Below are 26,902 nucleotides of genomic sequence, written 5' to 3'. Positions count from 1 at the left end.
CTCCTGTCCCCGCATCCCCACGACGGGGTCGGAGGGGAAGGGAAGGGGTCCCTGCGGGGAGCAGCCCCAGGGTCCAACCCCTGGGGACAAGCGAGCCACTGCCCCGCTGCCTGGCCACCTCCTGCGCCGGCAGAGCCCAGCACACCAAGGGTAAATACCAAGATGGACGAAGCATGCAGGGAAAACGAAACTGAACAGAATGATTTCTTGGGAATTCGTTGTCCTGACGTCACTCAGGCTCCTGCTACCAGCAGCAGGTGCGGTCTGGCAGCACTGACCTCTCGGTGAGTGGCAGACAGACAGGTTGGTGCCGGGACCCTGTGACGGGTGTTTGGGGACAGCACCCCTTTTCCAAGGCGGGGGAACAAAAGCGGTGGGCTGCCCACCCCGCTGGGCTGGCAGAGCGGCCGGGGAGCCCTGGGCTGGGAAGAAACGTGGGGTCTGGGTGGGGGTCTCTGCTTTTGTGGGGTGGCCGGAGGCTCTTGGGGGGCAGGATGGGGTGGGAGGGGGGTGGCTGCCAGCGCCCAGGCAGGAGAGCAAGACCCTGCTCACCACCCACACGGCGCGAGGAAGAAACTCTTGTTCTTGTTCCCTGAAGGACGAGGCTCAGAGTGGACCCGGCACACCCCTCACTCCAGCAGCAGAGCCCCCAGACCAGCCCACCATGGGTAAGATCACAAGGCCAGGGGCATCAGCCCCGCAGCGGGACGGCGCGGGGGACACGGGGCACCGGCTCCTGGGTGCGCGGCAAATCTCTTCTGCCTTCGAGCGAAGGCACAGGGGGGCTCGGGGGCTCGGGGCTCTCGTGGGCTGGGGCTGGCCGTGGGCATCGGGGCTGTGCCGGCAAGGGCTCACTTCCCCGGCATTTTGGAGAAGGTGCAAGCTGCTGCGCCGGTGGTGTGAGGCGCCGGGGTGTCCCGGGAAGGGGCACGCTGCTCCAGGGGTAGGGGGGGCCTGGGGGTGTGGGCAGGGATGGAGGAGCCCCTTGCAGTGCTGCCCAGAGCGAGGGCATCAGCTCGCCTTGGCTTTCGGCCCTGCCGACTGACCACACGGATCTCTCCTCTGTTACAGTTCTTGTCAGCTCTGCCATCGGAATGACCATAGGGCTTGGTAAGGTGCTGGTGGGCGCAAGGGTAGCGGACGCCATGTGGAAATAAATCACTTTCCTGGGGCTTCACACCGCTGCTCTGCACACCCAAGCCCCTCTCAGGGGGTGCTGCCCCCTCCCCAAAATGCTGCCCCTCAGCCTGTCCCAGGAAGCCCATGTGCAGGACCCCGCTAATGCCCTGGCTGGGGACGTTTGGCCCCAGGACCCTGCACCACTGGCTCTGCTCGAGGTTGTCCCAGGCGAGCTGGAGCTCTGCCTCCATGCAGACGGTTTCGGGGCTGGGGGATGCATGTGTTGAGGAGCAGCCCAGGGCTGAGGGTTTTGCAGCCTGGGGACACGCGTGTGGCTGCGGGAGTGTCACCACTGCTGCTCTCCCCTGCAGGACTCGCTGTAGTTGCAGCACCCGTAGCCCTGCACGTTGTGGGCTTTACCAGTGCAGGCATTGCAGCCGGATCCATGGCCGCCAAGATGATGTCCGTGGCTGCCGTGGCCAACAATGGTGGCGTGGCCGCCGGGAGCCTGGTAGCCATAGGGCAGTCGCTTGGTGAGTGGTCCTGGCGCGGTGTCGTGGGTGCCTGTGGGGGTCACTGCAATGCACCCTGTGATTCGCCCTCCCCGGGCGGTACCAGCAGCGTGCCGAGGGCCTGGGGTGGCCCCAGGAGTGGGGACCCCCAGGGTCCCACCCGCTCTGGGGTGCCTGGTGCGGCCCCGCTGGCCGTGCCGTGGGGACGGCTGACAGCAGCAGGGAAGGGAGGTCTGGGGGGGGCTGCTCCTCCTTGGGGTGCTCCCCCAGGCCATGGGGTGCAGTGGGGGCCCCATGCTGGGGCTGGGACCAGGCTGGGGGGCTCGGGCTGATTTCTCCTCTTCTTCCTCAGGGGCAGCAGGCCTTTCCACAGGGGTGCAGACTGCCCTGTCAGCCGTCGGGGCTGCCGTCGGGGCTGCCGTCGGGGCTGCCGTCGGGGCTGTTGTCCTGTGACCCCCCCGGATCCCCACCGGGACCCTCGCTGATGTCTGCCGTGACCCCCCCAACCCCGGATCCCCCCTGGGACCCCCCCCCGGCCCCCGCTGGGCCCCCCTGCATCTCTCCCGCGCTGGATCTGCCCCCCCCCCGTAAAATAAAGACGCCCCAACCCAGACCTCCGCCTCCCCTCCACGTCGTGATGCGCCGAGCGGGGCCGGCCCCGGGGCGGGGACGGGCGGGACGGGGCGGCTCCAGCTCCGCCATCGGCACCGCTGGGAAGGGCGGCGGGGAGCGGCGGGCAGGTTGGGCAGCAGGGCGGGCAGAGCGGCCGCGGGCGGGGGGCACCCCGGGGTGCGCCCCTTCTTCCCTCCCAGCCCGGGAGCGGCGGGGCCGCTGCCCTCGCTGGCCGCTTCCCGGGGGGCCGGGGGGGCCGGGGGCGGCTGAAGCCGGGGGGGCCGGGGGGGTCGGGGGCGGCTGAAGCCGGGGGGGCCGGGGGCGGCTGAAGCCGGGGGGTCCGCGGGGGCCGGGGGCGGCTGAAGCCGGGGGGGCCGGGGGAGCCGCCGCCGGCACCGCCGCCCCCGCCCTGCCCGGCACAGGGCGCAGGGTCCCGGCCGAGCGGAGCTTGCCGCCCTGCCCGCCCTCCTGCCCGCTTTTTTCCTTCTCAGTGATGGGAAAAATCAAACGAGCGACCGTTGGAGCCGCTGTCGGAGTAGGTGAGGGCCTGGCGATGGATCGGCAGCGCTTGGGTTCGCTGCCCGGCCCTGTCCCCGGGCTGGCAGTGGGCGACGTGACCGGGCTGGGGGGCTGCGAGTGCTGGGGGGACTTGGGGCGCAGCTGCGAGGGATGGGGCAGCGCTGGCCTGTGCCTGGAAATCTGCACCCGCTGCTGCAGCCCTGCACGCCTCTGCTCTGCTCCCCTTGCCCCTGCTCCCCTCGCCCTTGCTCCCCTCGCCCCAGCTCCCCTCGCCCCTGCTCCCCTCGCCCCTCTCCTCATCTCCCCAAGGGTGGGGTGTCCCCATCCCTGCAACCCGCAGCCCTTGCGCCCCGCTCTGACGCCTCTGTCCTTTCTGGGAGGCTGGGTCCGGCGCGCTGATGGCAGGGGAGATGCGGGTGGCAGAGCCCACGCTGACCCCGCCATGTCCTGCCTGCAGGAGTGGCGCTCATTGGCATCCCGGCGGGCATCGCTGCGCTGGGGTTTACAGGAACCGGCATCGCCGCTGGGTCCTTGGCTGCCAAGATGATGTCAGCGGCTGCCATAGCCAACAACGGAGGAGTGGCTGCCGGCAGCACTGTGGCTGTGCTGCAGTCGATCGGTGAGTGGGGAGGGCAGCGGAGCTGAGCTGCGCCGAGTTCATCCCCGGAGGGTTGCACGGGGTTATATGCTCAGCTTGCTGTAGAGCAAAACCAGCCCTTTAACCCATCGTCGCTCTGAATCACCCAAAACTGCGGGGGAGGGATAAATCCACTATAAATCCAGGACTTGCTGGGGTAGGGCACCCACGGCTGAGGACATTGGGGGCCATGCAGGTAGGCGCCTGCTATTCTGCCAAGAACAACGCCTGCGTTCGTCAGCAGCGCTGGCCGGAGCCAGAAAGGGGCTGGCTGTGCTCAGGGGGCAGAGCCCGCTCCCAGGCTGGCTCCCCGGCACAGGCTGGAGAAGTCCTTGGCTGTCTGCGCGGTGCTCGGTCCCTCCGCAGGCAGCATCGATGCTCCCGGGGCATCGCGCCTTTCTGTCTTTGCAGGAGCTGCAGGTTTCTCTGTTGGTGCCAAAGTTGGGCTGATGTCTACGCTGGGGTCGCTCGGTGCAGCAGCCGGTGCACGCTGTTCCAAATGAAGCCAAGAGGGTGCCCGAGCCCGAGGTTTCTGCCAGGCAGCGTGGCAGGTGCTGGGAAGCCCCCGCAGACCCCCCCACCGGCTCGGCCGCCCACTTAAGAGCTGCGGATCCGCTTGAGCGATGAGTGCATTGAAACCAATAAAGCTGGCTTGCAGGTGGGGTGTCGTGGTGGTTGGTGTGCGGTCGGGGCCCAGGTACCTGCCAAGCGCCTCGGGATTCGCAGTGGGCCAGGCACAGACCCAAACTGGCGGTTTTTTCAGTCCTGCCCTCTCTCCCCATGAAAAGCTGAGACGCTGGCAAGGCTGTAGATAGGTTTGTTATAAACGATGTTTAATTCGGATTGTGCGTGGTGACGGATGGCTGACACGTGGCACGTGTCCCATACTGTGTCCCAAGCATGGGTGAACAAGGCTCTCCCTGGCAATCAGCTGGGTTTCAGTTATATACTCTATAATTACCTAAAATAAATGTATTAATTGACAGCGTTAGCCAACAAGCAGACACAGTATTTCCCTTCCGCACTTCACATGCCATCGTTATTAATCATATTTCCAATTTTCCCTGTCCCTGAAGTGAACACCAGCTATCCCTGTGCAAACCCAGCTCGCCTCAAATGATGGTATGAAAGTGTCAGCTGTGTAATAATAATATTAAGCCTCCATTGAAACAAATACTGTCCCTTGCACCCCCAGACGCTCATACGGTACCCACTGGTGATTGTGGCTGCACCAGGGTGTGCATAATTTTGGATGCTCCTTCATCGGGCTGCTGGGAACATTTACTCAGCGCTCGTTTCATCTTTTTGCTTGCGATTCCCATGTTTTCAAGGACAGTCTCTGGTTCCTGGGCTTGGTGAGGCTGCACAGGCACTCGTCCAGCCGTGGCTGCGCCAGCACTGTTCAAAATAGGTGTAAGCCAGCTGCCTGATCGGGGCCTTAAAAAATGCACTGAGTAAACTGCGGTCTCCTAACACAGAGGAGCCTTGGGGAACCTCACTCGGGACCCCGTGAGGCTGTCCCTGCCCTTACTGCAGGCCACGTCAAGTGCTGCGTAACGAGGGGCCCGGGGCAGCGATGGTGTTACCATGGCTCTTGGGCGATTCTGGCATTTCAGGGCGACAGAGCAAAGGCGATGTTCGCTCCCGAGGACTCTCCTGCCTGCTGACGGCATCGGGCGCTGCTCAAGCACCATTTGGTTTGGGGACAGGGGTGCGTGTAACAAGCTCTGCTGGTGCTTGATCTAATTGCCGCTGATCCCAGAGGCTTCAAAGGGGAGCAAAACTCAGTGGGAGCCGCTGCACAGCCACGTGGGCAAGGCCAAGCCTTGCTGTGAAGATATTAAGCTGCTATTTAAATGCTGGCTTAGAAACAGCTAACCCCCCCTGCCCCTTAAAATCCGTGAGACTCTGCTTTCAAACTTAGATTCCAACATCATACAGGAAATGAGGATGTACTCTTTTATTAAGGTTAAAGGTTTTTAATCACTTTTCCAGAATACAGATACGATTCAAACAAAAACTATTTTGGGGGTCTCAATAATTCACTTATTAATACCATACATTGAAGTCTATAAATTCTCATATAAGAAAAAGTCTTTTTAATATAGGTTATGATGCACTGGTGACCTATTTAAATCTTTTGAAGTAACACTTTGCAGTTATATAGCACCTTTCATCATGGGGCTGCAAAGCATTCTACAGAATTTAGCCTCATAATGCCCAAACGAGGTAGGAAAGTCTGGCCAATTTACAGGTGGGTACAACCGAGGTACAGATTGGCAAGGGACGAAACATGAGGCTTCATCGACATGACAGGAGTGACGTGAAGTGTACGCTGGATCCTGGGCTGTGTAACGAGTCAGTGGCTTAACTGGGGAGAAAGTCAAGAGTCGTCACCCACAGCCTTCTCTTAAAGGAAGAAGCCTGGCTCCCAGCGGGTCCAAAAGACCTTTTCAAATTGTTCTGGCTTTTTGTGTTATAAATATGTAGAAGAGAGAATAAAAAGTCCAAGACTCGTAGACCTAAGACCCCAGGTATGCCGTTCGTTGGCATATCTAATAGTTGGCTACGAACCACAAAATTCACCAAGCCATAGCTAATGTGGCTATTGCAGCCTGCATCGACAAGTCGGAACACCGGATTTGTGTTAATTAAAAGCGTGCACTTGGGACGCATTCTGAGATTTGGTGTTTGCTGCTTTCTTTAGCTTGACTGTTTAATTGTAACAAATTCCTTCTTTCCCTCCGAGCAGGTGATAATCTAAGGTATTTCAGGTTTTGTTTCTTTAATAAAAACCGTATCTCTGCTGAAAAACCATTAGCTTAGTGAATGTTACCGTCCAACGGAAATTGAAGTAGTGTGGCTGGAAGAATCCAAGATGCCTGGGCTCCTTCGAGCCATTATGGCTCTTAAAACCGTTCTAAAGCCTTGCAACACCCCCTGGACCAGATCTAGCACTGGTGCCATCGACTGAGCACTAAAGACCTCCACGGCAGCAGCATCTATTGATGAAAACTGAAAAATAAAAAAGCTGTTGCAGATTTTGCAATTTGCCACGAAACAGCAGAAGCGATAGCATGCTAGGTGCAGGAACTGAAACGCTTTTAAATTCCGGTTCTAAGTTTGTCCCATCTATCACCTGTGCTCACATTCACTAATTTTTCTTAATAGCATCCAACTGAGATGCTTTGAATATGAAATGATGAAACCTAGAGACTTAAATATTCACATTGGCTTCTTGCCGTGTACCATCGCCCACCTGCCCAAGCCAGGCCAGGACACGGTAAGAGCACCCCACCGCCCTGACCCTTCCCAGCACCCTCCGTTGGCTCCTCTGCCACCACTCACTCTGAGTTTCCTCATAAAGCACAACACAAAAGAAAAGTTACCAAATGCTTCTTGGAAATGGCGGGGGGGAGGAAACTGAAGATAAAAATGCAAGATCTCACAGCTCAGCCAGGTGCTATGGGCTTGATGTGGGAGCCACGGGATGAAGTGAGAGGGCATCTGTTCATGCCACAGGACGGACTGAGTAAATTCCCCCTTAGTTTAAAAAAATCCAACTTCTAGGTAAGGGCTGGAGTCAACTTCTTAACAAATGCAGTAACATTGTGCAAAAACACTCTATCCCCTCTTCAAGCCAACCTTTTCCTCCCAGGGGAGATATAAAAGCAGAATTAGCCCTACCTGCTCGACAAACCCACAGCTGTCATGCTGGGGAAAGAGATTTCTCTCAAGCAGCTGACCACAGTAAGACAAGATCAGAGGTGGTCGTGTAGGGACTAGTCTCGCCATTTCATCTGCCAAGGATGAGGAGATGAAAAGCAGCGGCTCATGCCTGCTCCACTCATGCCAGCCATCAGCGAGGCAAGACCTGCAACTCTAAGAGGCAGAGTACACTCTGCTTCCTTGCTCCTAAAACTCCCTCTAGACCTTCTCCTCAGCAATGATCCATGATTTTTCCAGAATTTTGGTGCTCATGCTCGGTTACAAAACACCATCCTCAAAACTGGATGGTTTCTCTTGCAAAAGAAAGGAATGGTAACTGCTCAGTAGCTCAGCTGCTCAAAATTTGTTATTTCTTTAAGTCTTGCACAGCTGATGGTGCTACTGGGGACACACTGCAGATGAGCAGCTATTTAACAGAAGACAGCAAATCTTAATTTTGCCTCTGCTCTGTTAGGAATGTTTAAAATGATGACACAGGAAAGAAAAAGAGGGGGGGACCTGTTGTGCTGACGGGAGCAAAACTCCAGCCTGGAAAGCGAGCACAGTGACAGTGGTTTGAGAACACCATAAGGATTTCATACACGAGCATTTTTGTTGTTGTTGTTGTTTTTTTTTTTTTTAAGGCAACAGGGAAACTATTGCTCAAGGGACTGGGAAGAGTTACTGAGATTGTTACCAAAACCCAAAGACTTTATTGCACATTCAGAGTCACTTCTGTGACCCTTGCACTGAAACGGCACCGGTGGAGCTGCGCCGTTGTGGGAGCACACCCTGGGGAAACGAGAAATGACTGACTTTGCTGCCGTTTTATTTCAAGTCTCTGAGGAGCCATCACTCGGCTGGAGACTACTGCCAGAGAAATCCAGGGGTTTCTTTAGATTAGTACTTGGCAGAATAATTCAGAAGATAAATTAACTTCTTTTTGCACCTAATTCCATGGCATTCAGCATGCCCCCAGTTTCCTTCTTTAGTCAACCAAAGCCAGGAGAGAGCAGCAGGTCTGCACCGAGCACCTCTCGCAGTGAGAACTGCCAGGAAACTGCCGGCGCCGCGGAGGTAATAGCCACACTCCAGAAGCATTTTAAACAAAAGTCTCTGCAAAATCCGAAGACTTGCGTTAGCAGCCAGAACCGTGAATACACTCGGCAACAAGTAACACGACACGCTCACTTCCACACTCTCAAACCAGTCTGCACAGCTACACCATCATCCCCGCACGCTGGAAATGAAGGGGAGTTAAACAACGCGTGTCTAGCAGTGGGAAGGCATAGCGATAGAAACCCTGTTAGCAGGAAGCATCGTCTTCTATTTTTCCTTCTCACACTCATCTTTGTCGTTTCTCTGCCCACACTGAGACTACAGCATGATGTTTCTCCTTAAAAGAATATTTCAAGTAATAAACATTGTTGTACGGTCAGCAAATGATTCAGCTATGTTTGTTATAAACAACTTTGTCTAAGTGTTCAGAACTTTGACCCCGTCTGTATAATCCGTATTTTAATCCTTCAAGGTAATCAATCCATGTTGTAAGCCAGTGTGAACTCTTGCTGGGCTGACCAGAAAGTCCCTGCAAGGCAAAGATAGCCCAGGCACGCCCTGGACGACGCATACCGTTGCCAAAGGGCCTCCAAGCATCTGACCAGAGAAACTGAAACCGAAACTACTCGTTCTGTTAATTCCACCACCGAACTGCACTGAAACCTTTCTCATCTCACAGCCACTAAGTAAAAGGAGTTAGCACAATGTTTAGCAACTTTGCTTTCAGCCAGTCAAGCTTAAAGTGATTTACCTTTCCTTGCTGAGAGAATATGAGAGGCAAGCATCTTTCGTTCCAAGTACCTGGAAAAAATTAACGTACGTGAAAGTGTTCACAGACAGGAAAGAGTGAGGGTCTTCAGCAAAAGAAAAATGAGTACATTTCTCATAAGATACAAATATACTACTTTATTCTATGGGAATATTTCTGTTAATGTCTGTTGAGGGAAAACTCAGATGTGGTATTATTTTTCAGACAATCCCCACCCAATGAAAGCCTGCCCTCCCAACAGCTTGTCCTATTTGCTCCCTTGCTTATTCCCTGGGGGCGGTCAGGGAAGGAGGGAGCGGGCAAGGTCAGCCTGCTGCAGCCAAGAACAGCTGCACTCTTGCAGGGGATGCCCAGGAAATACAGAAATTCCTGGATCCTTTCCCTCTCCTACTGACATCGAGGTTCTGGGCACACCCGTGTGCAGCAGACACAGCTCGGACTTCTTTGATCCCCTACAGAGCTACACACTAGCCTTTCCAGAATGATTTTATTTTCCCTGACGCCTTCTATCAACCATCCCAATACAAAATACCGTGCTTCCTATTTCACTATTTAATATAACTATGGGGGGGGACGGGTTAGTGTTCACAGAACAAGAAATCAGCCTACAGGAGCATCCCTGAGCCTCCGAGTGCCTGGGTAGCTTACTGGCAGGGTACATATTGCGGCCGAAACATCTCCCCCGGGAGTGCCAGGCCAGGACATGGAGAAAGCAGTATCTTTGATCAGAAATGACAGACACAGATGGGCTTTGATCAGACAGAATCAGGGGCAGGTTTACTTTTCACATAGTTTTCTGTATTAAAAAATACATCAGTGAAATCTGTTACAGGCAGGGACAGGACTACCGAGTACACAACGTCAATAGACTACTTTCTGATTTTATTTTTGTTAAATTACTTTTGTTACTGCTAAAAAAATAATGAAAAAACAAAAACAAACAAAACAAAAAAAAGGAAATATAATTCAAGGCTGTTGATTTTCATCTCTTGAAATTTTAGTGACAAGATCAAGTATCAGACCCCTGTTACAGAAGATGGATAACTGACCAGAGCTAGATAAAAACCATACAATTCTCTTCTTTAAAAATAGTTTGGGTTTCCAATGAATTTGTGACCACTGGTCACCAGAAACACACATCTATATCTTGAGAAAACAGAGATACAGACAGTATCTGATAATGTCCTGTCCTCCAAACACCATGTGGGAGCTTTTCTCTTCAAAAAGACGCAGTAACAGCCAAGCCTTAAAAAAATCTCTTTCGATTTCCAACACTATGACTAAATCTCTTTGGGTGGGGTGGGAAAAAAACACACATGGTAATTTTCTACCACAGTTCTGTTGTCAAAAGTAATACTGCATCCTTTGTACAACACTGCACGTGTTGCAAAGGTGGAAAGAGAAAGAGTGCATGTATCTTTCATTTGAAATGACAAGGCCCTCCAGATTTGCCTTATAAAATAACCAAAACCATAGGAGTAGGGGAAGAGGAGAAAGGAAAGCTGCCTTAAGGGAAAAAAAATTTCCGCGCACCACAGTATTCGCTAGGTTATATCGACAGACTGCAGAGCTACTGGGCTAGGTAAGGGATTTTCTGCACATACCCCAGGACAGTCACTCTCCTGTACATACCCCAGAAATGTTCGTCCCGTAACACGATCGCTCTGAAGTTTGACCTACAGCACCTCTTCCATGTCGAAGACTGAAGAGAGCTAGAGTTGGTATGAGCCTGGACCGAGAGCTAGATTCTGGCATCGTGTGACCATTTAACAGCAGCCAGACAGTTGTCCATTTAGACAGCTTCCCTGGCAGAAATGCCAGCGGCTTCTGCCTTCCTAACATTTGATCCCAGTTTCAGAAAAATTATAAAAGCGTATGTGTACGTGTACTTATAACGGAAGGTGTCTGTTTGTCTAAGTATCACCACTTTCTCTCCTGTCCTCGTGAAGAGCTCTAGGATCTCCACGTGTTCTTTGGCAGCAAGGACTGCCAGCCATCAGGCTGAGAAGTCACGTGAGCCACAGTCTAGCTCTCCATGCCCAACATTGTTATGGTAGATTTTACACAGCCATTTTCCTTAAAAATACCGCACGACTTTTTAAAATCCTAAACAGATAAAGGATTTATGCACCGCTCAAACAGGTTAGTTCATCTTGAATTTGTTCAGAGGATTTATCTGTGCCAAGGACGTTGTTTCTTGCAGCTTACACAGCTTGCTTCCTTCCAGTTCCAGTTTGTACATCCACTGTGGTTCAAAATACGCCTGTAGGTGACATTATCTTGGCTTATTTGATACACATTTTCCAAAGGCTGGACGTATTCACAGTTTGGTGCTTCGATGTGTATTCAAAGGAAAATACCCCACTTCAGTTAGTCTGATAACTCAATATCAGAGTCCTCTGATTTGACTTTGGCAAGTTCTTCGTGTACCTCCCTCACCATAAGAATACGTGTTAACATGATGTCCAAGGTTCCTGGGTCTATTGGCAATGTGGAATACCACATGGGGCTATTGGGTACACAGGAGCGCTCAGGTTGAAGGTAAAATACATCACTTCTCTGCTTCACGCTTTCAGAACTGCCAATGTAAAGAAAGGAAGAGCATTTTATCAGAAGGCAGCATTAACAGTCCTGCTCACAAAAAGGTTAAGGAGAAACAGCAAAGAAAACGAAAGTTACATTGAGACGACAACACTGTAATTTAAACAGCATAATTCAGATCTCTTTGTTAGTGACTTGGTTTCCCCACTTCAACTTAGGAAACAGTTAAGTTGTTTCCAGGTCACTTAGCAATTAGTTGCTTATAAAGAAACAAAGAAAATGAGAGCGACTTCTTTACAGGTGTGGTTCTTCAATCATAGTATCATCCAATTAATGGTACTAGCATCTTGATATGATTGATAGATGCATTTGACATTCACTTTCTGAATGCAACTGGTTCTAGTATTCCAGAATTGCTGTGTACTTTGGCACAGGGAATGTTCAAGGGCTAGCAAAACTAAATCCTAGCTTGCCTGCTCATGGTGCAGAATGGAAAGCCCATCTGCTTGAAAGACTGACCGTCTGACTGAGGCAGCCTTCAGGCTCTGGTAGGAAGACACTAAGTCCTCTAGAGCAACAATCCTTCCTGCCTGACTTTGGAATATTTACACTGAAACAGCAAAGTGAATTTTTACTGCTGCTTGCACCACTGCAGGGGCTCAGCTATGATATATGATGAGGAGCAAAACCGGTTTCCCAGCCCAAGGACAGCTAAAAGCTTCTAGCGATATGCAAGTGACTACAAGGAAAGTAAGAAGAGGGAGACAGAGAGTCAGGACAGCTGCCAGGCATGCCTTTGCCTAAGTAATGGGGCTATTTGTAGCATGCTCAGTAGGTGCATTTTTGAGGATGACTTATTTGAGTTTTAGCTGACACTAATGAGATGCTGCTTCATTTTGCATGTGTATTTTCTTTGAAGAGAGAAGGACATCATATTCCACCTGTTCAATGATTTAACTGAAATTTATATAGAAACAGGAGAGACAAAATCATATATATCTATGTCCTTGCTATCTAGTTTCCTTTCTAACTCCTAAGCACAAGTTAATCTCACATGTCAGCAGGCAAAAGCTACCAGCAGTTTTACCTAATTCACACTTTTCCTACGCTCTCTCACAAGGAACATGATGTCAGGGTATTAGTTATAATCTTCTCAAAAGAAGGACCCCATATGGGAATGAAGGGAGATGAGAATGTCATGGTCACTGTAGTAATGCCCCCCATTTACATTTACACCCTGTGGATGCATAAACAGGCATTTAAAGAATACATCTCTCTCTGTACTCCACTCTTGACTCAACACCAGTATCAAGTACTACTTATTTGCTGAGTCTAACAGCAGTGCTGATGCTGGAAGTTCTGTCGGCATGGTTCCATTCACACTGAGGGACCAGGAACTGGAGGGAGGAGCCCACAGCACAGGCACAAAAGGTCTGAGTGGGATTCTTGCCCAAATGCCTGTTCGAGTCTACATAGAGATCAAAAATCAAGTTCTGTCACTTACCATTTTGATAAGTAAAATTCATAAAGACGGACTGGACATCGCAGGGGATTATCCGTATTTTCAGCCATTTCCACTGCTGTTGGAATCTCCTCATCTTCACTGCGTTTCCTTTTGCCTACAGATAATTTATCTGGATACACAAAAACGGCATCACAGAAGTTCAGTGAAAAACAGCGCCTTCAAGAGTAAGGCCTAATCACTTAGCATAGCACCTAGTGATGGGACTTTGCATCACACAGAACATACTACTTGAACTGATTATCTGCCACATGCAAGTCAACTGGTTTGATCTGCTGGACGTGCAAAAGATTGCATATGCTACAGGCTGTCCACAGCACATTCCTCTTCTAGAAAATCCATAAAACCTAGTATCTAGCAGAAAAATACGGAGGATATAATTTTTCTTAATAAAGCAGAATTCATGTTAACACACTGGAACTATTAACTGAAGAAGCCAATAGGATCAAAATAACTGTGAACAAAAATCTGCCTGTCTTTGCCTCTGAGGTCAAGAGGAAAGTCCCTACCCATGTGCAAGCCCCTTGCTTCATCTAAACTGCTGTTCTCCATTTGGACTGCCTTGTTTGTTCACCGCACAGACCTAGAATAAATCTGGGAATTAGAAGGCCACGATAAGGGTCTGAACCTCAAGAATATGAAGTCCTGAGAAAAGGACTTCAGAAAAGGCCTTTAACTCATGCAGTAGTTAATAAAGCTTTATGCAAGCCTAAGATATTATAAAAGACTATTAAACAAATTTGCAGCTAAACGTGTGGCACCTGTTGTGTAAGTTTTTACTGGATGCCTTGGCTCATGCAGAATTTCTCTTTAAACCCTACTAGAGTGAAAAAAATTTTGAAAATGTACAGGATAACAGCATATTCATAGCTCCGCTTACTGCATATTTTTCTCCCCAGTCCTTTTTAAAAAAAGGAGCAGACAATACAAATATGATTGCCAAAATTCAGATGATCAGAAAGCACTCACTCACCTGATTCTACCTCTTGTTTTTGAAAGGGTGGGAAAAAACGTAAATATGTCATCTTAGTATTATACTTCAGAGTTCGGGTGCGTCTCATAACATGGGCAAAGGATAGTTTCAGGTGCTCACTGACATTCTTTAGTTGGAAGTATTTGGTATTGAAGAACAGAAGTGTGTTCAGTAAAACAATAGGGGAATATGCACCCAGCTGTTTACATTCCCACAAGTGTTCCTCTTCAATTCTTGAGAACATATAACCTAGAAACAATGGGCAAAGAAAAAAGAAGAGGGTTATTTATGTAATTTTAGGGCTGTCCCCATATTCAGTTACAAATGAACAGCTTTTACAAGCTGTGTTTAATCTAGCAGATTTTCAGAATTATCCCAAAGCAATGAAAGCGTCATACATGAGCAGGGTGGGAAGGCAGAAATGAGTAAAATTAAGTAGGCAGATTTTGCCAGAGACGCATGTAAATCCTCTTTCAGCTAACCTTCTGTATTAACGAACTGCATATCAGATCAAATTCAGACCTATCATAAGCAATCGTAATTCCAATAAAACCAAGAACACTGCATGCACGAACATAAGAGGGAGCATGGAGAATCAAGCTGTGGAACAGCATGATCTTCCAGTACCTGAAGAATGGAGAGAACGATATAAGGGAAGATTGCAGACACCAGCAGAATCTCACTAAGTTCTAATTTCACCGTATTAAACCACAGCCAGCCAACTGCAAAAATGTATAATTCCTAAGACATGGACCATGAGTTTAAAATGTACCATCCTTATACACAAACAGCCCATTATGATTATCAAAGCCAGTTAGGAAAAGGAGATATGGGGGCTTATAAAAGATTTGTTGTGAAAAAAACCCCATCACTGTTTGCAGCAGTCTATAAGTAACTGGATTATTTCTGTATTACATAAAAAATTCATTTTCTAAATGAAAAGCCAGCTGTGGATCCATGTATAGAGTTGCCAAGATCACTCAAGTTTTGCTGATACTCTGAAGACCAATTAAAAATATCTGCAGAATTCGGGAACTCTTAATTTGGAAGTGACTGAGGTAAGAAGAACTTGGAATTGAGGAGTCGAGACAAGATTCCAATGATTTGCTAATGTGATCTTCGGACTTATCAGGAGTATTTCCAGTACTAATAGGTAAACACCAGCGCAATTGTACACGACATTTGTAGTAACTCATCTCCAATACTATATACAATTCTGGCTACCTGCATTCAAAAAAGATCAGCTAAAACTTGAGGGAAGAGAAGAACTAGCATGTTGACTACAGGAACGGGAAGCCTTTCTTTCAAAGGAGTTGAGAGATTGATCAGAGGCAAAGGTATATTTAAGTTTAATCCGTAGCTGGTAGAGACAGACATAAAATCCATGATGCTAGTCTACCACAAACAATTACGTGGTGGAGAAAGAGGAGACTAATGTGAATGCCTCAGCTCACATTCTTCTTCATGGCATTGAGAAACTATTAATTTATAATACGGCTTTGTCATGCAGCTACACAAAACAAAATGATTGTCCTACCATTTGGAAGAATTGTAGGTTCCCAGATTTTCAAAAGTTTTGTAAGTTCAATCATAAACCTGGAATAGGGCTCGGTAAAAATGTTATCTATTCTACCATTCTCAAACAGGTACTACGAGAGAAAAAAAGGAAGACATACAGTTTGTGATTACATAACATTGCAGAGAAGATACAGGACATCAGATTCTTTTCCTTTCTTATGTCCCAGTGTCTTATGGTCCAAAACACTTTGCTGAAATCTTCAGTAAAATATCAAATCAAATTTTCTGCAGGGACTGGGACCTCCCCAGTATGAAATGAGAGATCTAGGCAAGAATTATTGTTAATATTCCAATCTCTAGAGCTGTTTTCTGAAAAATCATCATCCTCTAAGTGTTAAATATTATTGGGAAAAGCGCCTACAAAAACCAGAAGAGTTACTGAGTATTTTTCTATTGAAAAGAACTTCACATGCTAATACCTCCTGACAAGAGATACAGGGCCAGTGCTAGGCTGCTGAAATAGCTCGACTTATAGCATCAATGTAAAAATCCCTTAAATTCTTGTCAAGCAGCAATTAAAAAAAAGTTTTCTACAAGTCAGCAGTGTGTATCAACAAATAAGTCAATACTGGAACACACAAAAATTGCTGATACTCCTAGACCTTATCACTGGCACTTTGAATTTTAACTCTTTCCACATTTTTCTCAAGCATAGCCAGGAAAAGAAAATATTAAGATAATTCCATGCCTAGTCAAATGATAGGTTTTACATTAGAAGGAGCTTTTGATTCTTTATCTCCAAATGAGTGTTTAAGGAAAGGAACAAACAGGCTACTCTAAAAAAAAGCCCCTAACAGAAATATACTGAACATTGAGTTTTACACAGAAGTTAATATTATACTAGGTGTGTACTGCAGCTGTTTCAAGGCAGGAAGCAAGGACTTATTACATTACTCTTAGCATTCATTAATTACAATACTATTCTCCCCATTGTATTTTTTCCGTAAATATTGCCAACACAAAAGGTATCTGTCTAGCCAATGAAGGAGCTCAATCTTTGCTGGGTAACCTCTTCCATGTAAACTTGCATATTAGAAGAGCATTGTGCAACTATCTTACATCTACAACTTTCCATCATAAAGCAAATATTTCTGAGGAGACTCAGTTTTCTGCAAATCTGTCCTATACATGAAAAGGATAAAAAAGATACCAAACCCAAAGATTTGTGTCTAGGTAGAAACACCTAGCCCTCCACGCCACATTCCTCCCAAGTACAGAAGCAGCCTGTTCACTGATCATAAAAAGGTCCAGACAAAGTAGTCAAATATGGGATTAAGACAGACTAAGAATAAAGCACAAAAAAAGATACATTCTTGCCTCCTAGAAAAATCAAGCAGCTACGTGGGACTATGGATATAAAGCATAAATAACCAAAGGAAGTTTTGTGCGTTCTCAACAATATCCTAATTCTCTGAGTTACCTGCTGAATTCCAAGGCACAAGTATAAGATGCTGTCAGGATCATATTTTTCTCCATTTGGTCTCCGCACCTCTTGAATAAACTGGCACAAGCCAAAACTCAGCTCAGCAAAAGTGCATGAGAGAATGTCCTCCTTGAGTTTCACAGGACGAACTGTGGCAAAGAAAATTATTTGAAAAATCAACTTAATTCAACAGATTAATTCTTCACACATTCCTTATTATTTCATATAGGCAGAACTATTGAATCTTCTATCTCATACATGAAGTACCCTGTATGACTAAACTTGTGAACTATTTCCTATCTGTTGGCTAACAATTAAATGAAGATTTGGCCAACAGAAACCAAACCACCAGCATGTCCAGGCAGTACAAACACTGCAACTGAGTAATAAGGCCGCAGGTATTTAAAGCTAAGACATTTAAATGGTAGGGATTTTGCTGAACCCAAAGATGTGGCATGGCAACGGCTGCACGTACTCAAGGCTGGCAGCGTAGGGTTGATTAATAGGTTTCACCTCTATGGCTGGACTCAGGGGAATCCTGAGCAAGAGACAGATCTTGAGTATTTCCTAAGAGTTCTGGACATTAGTTGAATGCAGCATATTCAACTGCTTAAAGGGAGAAGGAATGAAGAGTTCAAGGTCCATATGCGGGATTCAGAAATGAGTGAATTGATCAAAGGTTCTGCAATGAAATTACCAGGCTCAGCTGCTCCACACCTTACAAAAGTGACGGCTTGGGACTAAGCAAGGAAGCTTTCTGGGAGGGGTCAGGGTGGACAGAGTCTCCTGGAACTGACTGTAATATTTGCTTCCTTAGCCACAAGAAGAAAACACAGTAACTCATGTCACTACTTTTCTTCTGGGAAACAAAAACCAGCTGTTCTCATGTAATGGCAACAAAAATTCCACATAAGAGAGGAAAAAGCAGATCTCGTTCTAACTAGAATTTTCCCCTTTGAGATCTTTCTTATGTAAGCCCTGCCACACTTAGTTCTTTACATTGCAGAAGAATTTAATATGGTTTGCTCTCTTCCCCACCATCCCCAAAAAGCTCAATTATACTCCTAACTTAAATTCTCTGCTTGACTCTGAAAATTTGCCCACAAAACTCTCAGTGCAAGCATGTAAGACAGATTTGAGACCAAGGAAAAGGGGAATTAGACACTGCCAAATCCCAGGACTGCTGTGCTTTTGTAAAAAAAAGAAAATAATCCATAATCAGAACAATAAACAAAAGTGACATTTATATTGTCATTATTATCTATCACCCTAGTGAGACACAAGGAACAATTCATGCCTTTTAAAGTTAGTTCCAGGCAGGTTGCAGCACAGAATGGGTAGACTTTTGGAAAGTTTCTTTCCAGCTATGAAGCCTAGAAATAAGGTGTTAAGACTTTAAGGTTGTAGCACACGATTTTTTTACAGCAAACAGTTATGCTGACAAATACTTTGTGAAAGCGTTAGCTACAGATTAAAAAGATGGGGCCAAGTTGGTGTTGTCAAGTTAGAATTATGGCTTGATAATAAGCTCAATAAAGCTCTGCGGCTGCATAAAGCACCTCTTCTACAAATGAAGAATTGCTACGCGCAAATGAACGTGAAGTGGAGGTTAAAAGACTAACATTTCTAATGTTGAAAAGAAATCTGGTATTTTAGAGCCTGTTTTAATAGGTAAGATCAATTAAGAATGCAATAGCTATGATTTTTAAATGCATGAAAAGACGTAAGACAGTATTCCACAAAATCTTTTCTCCACTCATGGGTATTTTAAAACTCAGTAATATCTAATCCTAATTTTTATTTGAACAACATATCATGCCAAGTGCTGTTCAACTAAGTATTTCTGTTTCCACTGAGAGAGAAAAAATTACCTGAAAACTTCAGGTCCCCTTGTTCCTCCTGTGCGTTTTTCCATTGGACCCAGTTTTTCCAGGCGTTTACCCCGTACATATACTTTAGGGTCATCCCAGAAACAGAGCATCCTGGGTAGGAGCCCTGCACCAGATTCCGGGGCTCTACAGAAACTACAGACTTCTTCCGTCCCTACATGCAAACAAGCAAATCAAAACAAATAAACATTTAATAAACTCTTCATCTATGGATGCTTAACTTGATCTCACATAAAAAGGCCATTATGCTGACATGATAACAAAATCCTACTCTCATGACAGAATCTGAGTAGATATAGATGTATTTTTAATATGTGGACAAATATTAACCACATTTTACAGAAAAGGTGCAATAAAATACAGTAATTCTCACTGTGATAAATATGCACAGAAATATATCCCTCTCTAGCTACACAAGAAGAAATTTATTCTTTCCTGTACGTTATGACACTACTTAAAAGACATCTCTTTTGGAGTTTTTTGAAATGATACACATTTAAAAAATATTCTGCACTAAAAAGAGCATTTATTCTACCTAGATGTGGGGGCAAGGGGGAGAAAATCTTATCTCATATAGCAGAACAGGAAAAAATATACAGCGTAGTTAAATCAAATTCTCATTTTCACCCTGGAGCAGTATTTTTTTACTTCTGAGAATGAGCATGCATGTAACGTTATTACTTCAAATGCAAGGAACTTCTGTTCAAGAAGTACTTTCTTACCCGTCTTTTTGGCTGTGGGAAGCCATCTCTATGTCTCCGTCTTGCTCGTGAACGTGAATGCAAACCCAGTCCTTTACTGAGAGGGTCAAATGAGTCTGAAGTCAAATCAACACCATTAAGAGTTTAATTATATGATTTAACAGTTCAGGTAGAAATGTCACTTAGATACTATGGAATACCTTACAGTTGGCAATCACTGCATATTCAAATAATGCATTACCTTTGAATAATTAGGCAATATATGTACCTTCTGTACAAAGAAAGTAAATTCTTGGAAGAGCAGGAAAGCCCCCCCACACACAGCGGGTGTACTTATTCAGGCAAACTTATATTCTTCTGCACCACTAGCCTGGATTACACCTAGGGACACAGAAGTGATAAATGCAAAGGAGTCAAGCAAGACTACCTGCTACTCCTGTCAGGGGTTCTGTAGAACGCTGTCTTTAAAGACAGCAATAATATTTTTAAAATAGTAATTTTTAGTAAAGCTGATGTATCACTGCAGCTTTAAATATCCAGTTTTACTAAATGAAAACACATACCCTTCACAAGCAGGCTGCTGGTACAATGCTTACTCAGAAAATCGTGCTTACTTTTATACAATGCATTTTTCTTCACATTATACAGACCTGATGGAAAATCTGCCTCCAGGTCCTGTTCCACATCACCTTTGGAGAACTGCTTCAGTTCTGGATCTGGTTCTGGCAGGGCATTTGATCGTAAGGCGTAGTGATTTAACTCATCCTCCCAGCTGTGTGGAGTGGACACTGCTTCGGATTCTAGATCTCCACTATAAGTGCTACCTTGGTCTGTAATGAGAGTGATCAGATATACCATGTGCTATAGGAAAGGGCAGACAAAAAGAGGAGTTTGCAAGAAAAGATACAGCAGGATCAAAATCCATTTGCAAAAAACAATCCAACTGACCTTTCTCAAATATCTTAGGGTCCAGGAAGAGCTCATGCTCAGATGTTTGAGATCCTTTAGAAAAAGAAGGAAATCTGTTTTTACAAATGAATGACAGCTTACGTAACTAATACAAAACACTTTGAACACCAAAAAACTATGTATTAGGTCATAATTCTAACACACACGATGCATCTTCTCCACTAAAATCCTCCTAACAGCTTTCTACCTTGGTCATGCTGTTATGGGAGAAACAGAAATGCAGAACTAACACGTTTGCTTTTGCAAATGTTTCCATCTCTCTGTGTTTGTTATTTGAGTCATCTGTAGACAAGTAAGATATTTCGTTCACTTCTTTTCAGCTTGTTCTACTTTTATTACATGGGATGATCACTATCCAACACATTCTAACCTGCATCACCCTCCGAAGAATCCACCATAAAAAGCCTGATAGGAAAATATTCTTGTGAAGCAGCTGCTCTGTCTCCTTGATTTTGACTCCTTCTGCTAATGCATGACATACTGATCTGGAGATTACTACCTCTAGCAATCTGTTACTGTCAACAAAAGTCAAATCAGTACCTAGGATCAGGGAAAGGGAATGCAAAGACATTTAAACCACTGTCAGTGCTCAGGATCTAACGTGGGTTCTGTGCTAAGCATAGCTCTACTGAATATTGACTGATAAACCTCTGTGAAATTACAAAAGCTTCAGAAAGGTGCAAGTATAACCAGCATCCAAGATGGGAACTATGGAGGAAAAGTAAATGAATCTTAAAAGAAAACATTTACAAAACAAAGAACAGAATATTGTACACAGAGACTAAATTATCTCCAAATATACAGTTCAGCTGAATTCCCAGAAGGCCTCCTCATTTTAAAAGAATAAGTCATCAAAATAGCTAAGACATGACACAAGCATTATAGTCCTGTCTAGGTTGGCACTTTGCCTGCATGAACACTTTCATTGTGGAAAATAAATGTTGGTAAGACAACAGTACCATTTAACATGCCATGCATGCTTGGGAAGCAGCCAATATAGGCCCTACATCTATTTCTCTACCTATTTTCCATGATGAAAGGACCTCCATCTCACTGCATTTAGTTTCCTTTTTAAAAACACCACATACCACCATGAGAGTGTGTTTTTTCTTTCTCCTCATCTTCTGCAATCATTTCTGCCATCTGAAGGAGATCAGCTTCAAATGGATTTGTGGGAATCTTTTCCTTGATATCCTGAATAGTTTCAATGATTTTATCAGCATTATCCAGGGTAGTTGGGAAGAGCATGGGAACTGGTACCTGTGGAACATGTGGAAAATGTTAGAGCTTGTTTGGGGGTGAAGGGGAACAGCAAATACACAGGGGAAATGCTCTGTGTGCTGTTCAGAAACAAGACTGTAAACCAGTTCTCTAGTGAACTGAAGTATAACTTACAGGTACTGGCATCCCAAGCGGAACTGGCGTGTACTGAGTGTACAGGTGAAGGGGTACTGGCACAAACACTGGTACAGGAACAGGTACCACAATGATTTGGGGTTGAACAACTTCTTCTTCTTCTGTTATACCAAAAATAGAACAAAACAAAAATTCTTTAACCATATGACCATCCAGTACACTTCAGAGCATCCGTGATAATTGTCTGGACTTCTGCTTGTAACTCAGTGTGCACAGTACTGTGTCTTGGTTCATAGTCATCTTTCACTTCAGCATTGTTGTAACAAGTATTAATACTACAGTTTGGAAATAAACAGCACTGTGACCATATACATGAATGCTGAAAGGGAAGAGTGGAAGTAAGTATTAAATACATCCAGGTAAACGGTGTGTTACTGCAATTATCTCACAAGTAATTACAAGACCGTAAGAAGGTACCATTAAATAACTACAATCTTCCACTTAACTTCATCTTCCCCATTGAGAGGTTTACCTCAACACTAGATACCCTCCTTCTATAGTAACAATGATGAAAAAAACCACTCCTCAGTGACAGTCTGGACTATGTAATAGCCTTTGAAGGTGCTTCTGTTTCCTCCTGTCCACAGAGGGAGCTTAGAGCAAATATCAATCTAATTAAATTGTCTTAGAAATAGGGACTTAATTTTCAGAGGTTCTTAGTATCTGTATGTAAAAATTAAAGGAAAGTGAGAGTATCTTTCAGAAATCATGCCTTTATTAAAATGAGTCTGCTCTTGTGGCTTGTGCTGTGAGAGCTAAGAACCTCACAAATTCTGCCCTGAGGGAAACAAATTCCCTCCGTAGCTTTTTGCATGTCACTTAACCATTGCACTTCGTTTTCCACAGTTAAGATCATCGCAGAATGCTAAAGATGAGTTAAAGCAATCTCAAGATTCATGACACATGAAGCTTTAGGGATTTCAAAGACTAGCAAATGTTTTACATCTGTAAGGCAAACTGCTACTTGGAAAATACCATACGACAATCTGAAAACTATTTAAAGTTTTAAAATATATTAAAAAATACTCTGTTATCTAAATCATGCATTACTCTCTCAGCTGTAATATAGACTTTTATAAAACGTGTACGAGATTAGACACATACCTGTCTGGCATTCTTTGTTTTGTGTGTGAGGTTTGCATGAGGTGGCCTTCGTCTGTGTGATTGGCTTGCACAATAACGCTTTGTTTTTCAGAAGCCTGGGTGGTTGTGATGGTGGCAGCTTTAGGGCATCTGTCTGAGTACTAGCCTGTTTGGAAAAATACATATGAGGGCAGAGTCAGTATTGGCTTGAAGGATATCATAAGATTAGTATTTGTTCTCTGCTATGGGAAGTTGAACAATTTAAAACTCTCCTTGCTGATAAAAATGATGATTTAAAAACGATTGCAAAACCAGCTTGCTAATGTATTCATTGGTTTCTGGTCTTCACCTCAATTTATTTTAATCAAACAATAGGCTTGGTTTTTTGTTTGTTAACAGTGCAGTGAACAAATCTGCAAGAATGTTTGGTTTCTGTAGTCAAATAACCTCTATAAACTTTTGATCTTGGAATCTTACTGATGGCAAAGATATAAAGAGGAGTTATGTTAAGATACTTTTGATGACTACAAGTTTGGCTCATACAGGTACCCAAAAAACTTAGTAAACTGATGTGAAACCACTGAAAAGAAAAAAAAGTAAAAAATGAACACAAATGCTGGCAGTAACAGTACCACTTCCTGATTACACGCAGATTGACTATTTGTGGTTGTACTAATTTCATGTCCTGCTAACTGTAACTTTCAGTCAAGCATTCAAATAACAGGATCTATTTCATTAGGGAAAATTCATACTCTAATCCACAAATGACACTTCAGCTAAAAGCAAGGGTAACAGTCTTCCAGAACCTAAGAGCTACATAATAAAATCTGCATATTTTAAGAGAGCTACAAGATGTATACCACATACCTCAAAGAGCCCATGAATAGGAACTCTAGGAGTTATTCACAGATAAGCGGTGACAATGGTTCCCCACAGCTCCGTTACCACACTACTAGGGAGTGGGGAAGGAAAGCTAAGCTGCAAGAGCTTGGTCATGTCAGCCCCAGCAGCCCACACTGGTCCCCTTCCTCCCACGCCAGCCCTTTCAACATCACATCCCACTTCTGGCCACAAAAGGTAGCCCCAAGTACAGAAGCCACACATGAATTGCTTGAGAACTACAGCCATCTCAAGAGCTGCAATTTGACAAGCTTTGTCTTAAAACATCTAATCAATCTGTCAGTGGACACAAAAATACTTTTACACCATACAAGTTCCATCCATTTTAAGAAATGCATCTGCAAGCTGGATGAATTTTTAATCCCAATCACAATCAGGAAAAGCAGTTACAAAATGATGGTGCAAAATTCTTGGATACTTTACTTGTTATTGACACAATCTGGGCGAAAGTGAGAAAAAGAGTCTCTCGTAAAACTTACATCTCCTATTATTTTTGCTGTCACAGTAGGGACTGCACCTGTGAAGAAAAAATATACAAGAATAGTCTGTCTACTCATCATCAAGGACCATAACCCATATTCTGCCAAGGTCAAGAAAAGGAATTCCCATTAAACCCCATTTCCTGGTGTATGTACATAAATTTAAGTCATTATTTATACCTAGGTAAAGGAGGGACAAAACTGTAACCATCTGCACTGATGTGAAGCATAATTAAGAAGTGGTTGTTGCCCTGAGTGGAAAAGATCCCTGAACAAATACAAGTGTTCAGGAATAGAGATTTAAAAATACAGGCATCATATTCAGCAGTCTTACCCTGTAAAACATTGTTGGAGTTAACCGTAGGCTGGGCAGCAGGGGTGCTTGCAAGGGACACCACATTTGCTATAACAGGGGTTGAGTCCTTTCTCAAAGAAGGAGGGCCTGATGAGGAAGCTGGTGCCATAGAAAGGTTTGCTGGACAGGGTGAACAGAAGGAAACTAAAATAAGCAATAAGATAATATATAAAACAGCATTTCTGAAACAACACCCACCCTCCAGATTTATCTCCAAATGACGAAGCCTGCTGTATGAGAAGGGAATGTAGGTGTCACGCTGCTGCATTTCAGTTTAAATAGGAGCTGGTTCCACAAGCAAACTTAAGCTGTTTTCCAGCCACTGAAACATTTCAGAAGTTCACTGTAGCATGAAAGCAGCTTTCTCTTTGTAACAGTATGTGTATTACAGCAGCGCTCAGGAGACAAGAGGACTGGATGCTTCACTGTGCTCAGTACCAAACATACATAGTACGGGAGACAGTTGAGATCCTGACAAATAACGAATGAGGTGAATTGTATGAGGCTCTTGCAGTTAGAGGAATTCTTAGGTTCTTTCCATTTGAAAGCACCATTCATTACCACGTTACCGTAAATTACCACATTTCATCAAAAAATACTGTTCTGAGGCACTCCATTACCCTGGCAGCCCCCAGTTCAGAGAGCTGCCTGGAGGCCAGTTTTGCAAAGGCTTGCACACTCGCCTCAGCTGAAGTTGCAGGCCCACTTCTGGAGAAGCAGGCCCGCCGTACATTTTGCTATCCTTACTAACAGCCAGATGTACTCACAGGACCAGGAATGTCACATGGTATAGCTATTGCAAGTATAAAGTTACTTATATATTAACCAGGGAAAACAACTCCCACCAATGTAAGCAGCAGATGTGCACAAAGTTGAAGAGTTGAATATGGCTCGGTGCCTATTACAAACTTTCAATTAATATTCTTTATTGCTTGCTGGGTACCTTACTGTTGCAGTCACCATCACTCAGTGGGAGATTATCCCCTCTTTAGGATCAGTGCTATTTCTGCCCCTTGTTTCGCTTCCTCTTCCTGTCTTTGTGGGCCTTTCTTCCTTTCTTCCCTCTGCATTTCATTCCCTACAGAAACTCACAGTTCCTATTCCTGTGGGCTTCATTCCCACCCTCCTTCCCATTCCATCTGCTAAAATAATGAGCAAGGAAACAGCTATGGCACACATTAATCTTGGCATTGACACCTGAAGAATCAACACTTAATGACACAGAAATGGTAACCCTTCATATGCTTACAGACTACACAGAACTAGCTATTTTAAGTTCATACATGGAAGTCTGTATTTACAACCGTTAAGTCTACTAATTTCACCACTTGATTTTTTTTTTGTTAAATGGACATTAACATTCTACTGTGTCTGGCTATGTCTTATCAAGTACAGGAGACAAGCTAGGTATTTAACATGTCTTCAATAGATATCAGTACATTTTACCCTAATAAAATGGGCTTTCGTTTTATGAAAGTGATTGAGAAGTAAGTGCTTTTGTTTCATCTTCTTTAAAATCACGATCTCAGTTTGGTATATGAAGCAATCTCATTTCATACCTGCAGAAGTTTGAAATTGTCTGAAGTAAGAGAGAGATCTAAAACTGAGCCCATTCAATGGCAATGGGCCAGCCCCCAGCAGAGGATATATCTCAAAAGGTTCACTGAATCGAGTTTCCAAATAAATGTTCATATCACTATCATGCACACCAAAAGGCAATACTATTCCCAGCCTGTTTTACCTGTGTTGTTTGGGGGTGGAGGGTCAGAAACACTTTGCTGATTACAGAACAACAGAATACAAAGCAGATTGCAAAAATGCTTGATCTCCCCGTGCCATTTCATGGACTCACTGAGTTTACCTTGTCTCTTACAACCATCACACTTTGCCATCTAGGAAAACAGAGCAAGGGAGAAATTAAACACACTTGTAAACAGCAACAAAGAGTATGTGTATAAAAACATCTTTGCACCCTGCTCAGCAAATAATAGTGTAAAGAAATCTGCAAGAGTGCATCATTTTTGCACTGTAACACAAAGCAGCAGAACATTCAGTATCTGTCTTCCCACGACCCTTATTAGGTTTTCTCTATATAGAAAACTGGTACTCAAAAGTTAAGAAGGATTTACTTCTCTCAC

The 26,902-nt window shown here is 45.2% G+C and overlaps 2 protein-coding genes across 4 annotated transcripts in view; one reads left to right on the top strand and one right to left on the bottom strand.

Annotated features, from left to right (window-relative positions):
• Positions 1–231: 231 nt before the first annotated feature.
• On the top strand, positions 232–3,962 carry LOC142595047 (interferon alpha-inducible protein 27-like protein 2B). Its single transcript, XM_075722167.1, has 7 exons — positions 232–284; positions 599–668; positions 1,072–1,110; positions 1,491–1,652; positions 2,735–2,782; positions 3,220–3,381; positions 3,811–3,962. The coding sequence occupies exons 2-7, from the start codon at positions 665–667 to the stop codon at positions 3,900–3,902; spliced, it is 507 nt and encodes a 168-aa protein (XP_075578282.1). The 5' UTR covers positions 232–284; positions 599–664; the 3' UTR covers positions 3,903–3,962.
• A 5,948-nt stretch (positions 3,963–9,910) lies between these two features.
• ZMYM4 (zinc finger MYM-type containing 4) overlaps positions 9,911–26,902 on the bottom strand; it is a 29,799-nt gene continuing 12,807 nt past the window's right edge. For 2 of the 3 annotated variants that reach the window (XM_009490019.2, XM_075722125.1), the window contains exons 13-27: positions 26,506–26,656; positions 24,744–24,884; positions 24,410–24,447; positions 23,052–23,196; positions 21,927–22,048; positions 21,620–21,791; positions 20,511–20,564; positions 20,213–20,392; positions 19,584–19,678; positions 18,844–19,015; positions 16,970–17,121; positions 15,509–15,620; positions 13,972–14,220; positions 12,981–13,110; positions 9,911–11,513 (exon numbers count right to left, since the gene is read on the bottom strand). In XM_009490019.2, coding sequence (XP_009488294.2) covers positions 11,306–11,513; positions 12,981–13,110; positions 13,972–14,220; positions 15,509–15,620; positions 16,970–17,121; positions 18,844–19,015; positions 19,584–19,678; positions 20,213–20,392; positions 20,511–20,564; positions 21,620–21,791; positions 21,927–22,048; positions 23,052–23,196; positions 24,410–24,447; positions 24,744–24,884; positions 26,506–26,656 — 2,121 coding nt within the window. In that variant the 3' untranslated portion in view covers positions 9,911–11,305. Of the gene's footprint in view, positions 11,514–12,980; positions 13,111–13,971; positions 14,221–15,508; positions 15,621–16,969; positions 17,122–18,843; positions 19,016–19,583; positions 19,679–20,212; positions 20,393–20,510; positions 20,565–21,619; positions 21,792–21,926; positions 22,049–23,051; positions 23,197–24,409; positions 24,448–24,743; positions 24,885–26,505; positions 26,657–26,902 lie in introns of those variants that run through there. The other variant, XM_075722126.1, reaches the window with a different exon arrangement.

This window comes from Pelecanus crispus, chromosome 16, assembly GCF_030463565.1.
Source record: "Pelecanus crispus isolate bPelCri1 chromosome 16, bPelCri1.pri, whole genome shotgun sequence".
Taxonomy (NCBI): domain Eukaryota; kingdom Metazoa; phylum Chordata; class Aves; order Pelecaniformes; family Pelecanidae; genus Pelecanus; species Pelecanus crispus.
The sequence above is the reverse complement of the archived record's forward strand: the minus strand, read 5'-3'. Positions and strand labels throughout refer to the sequence as shown.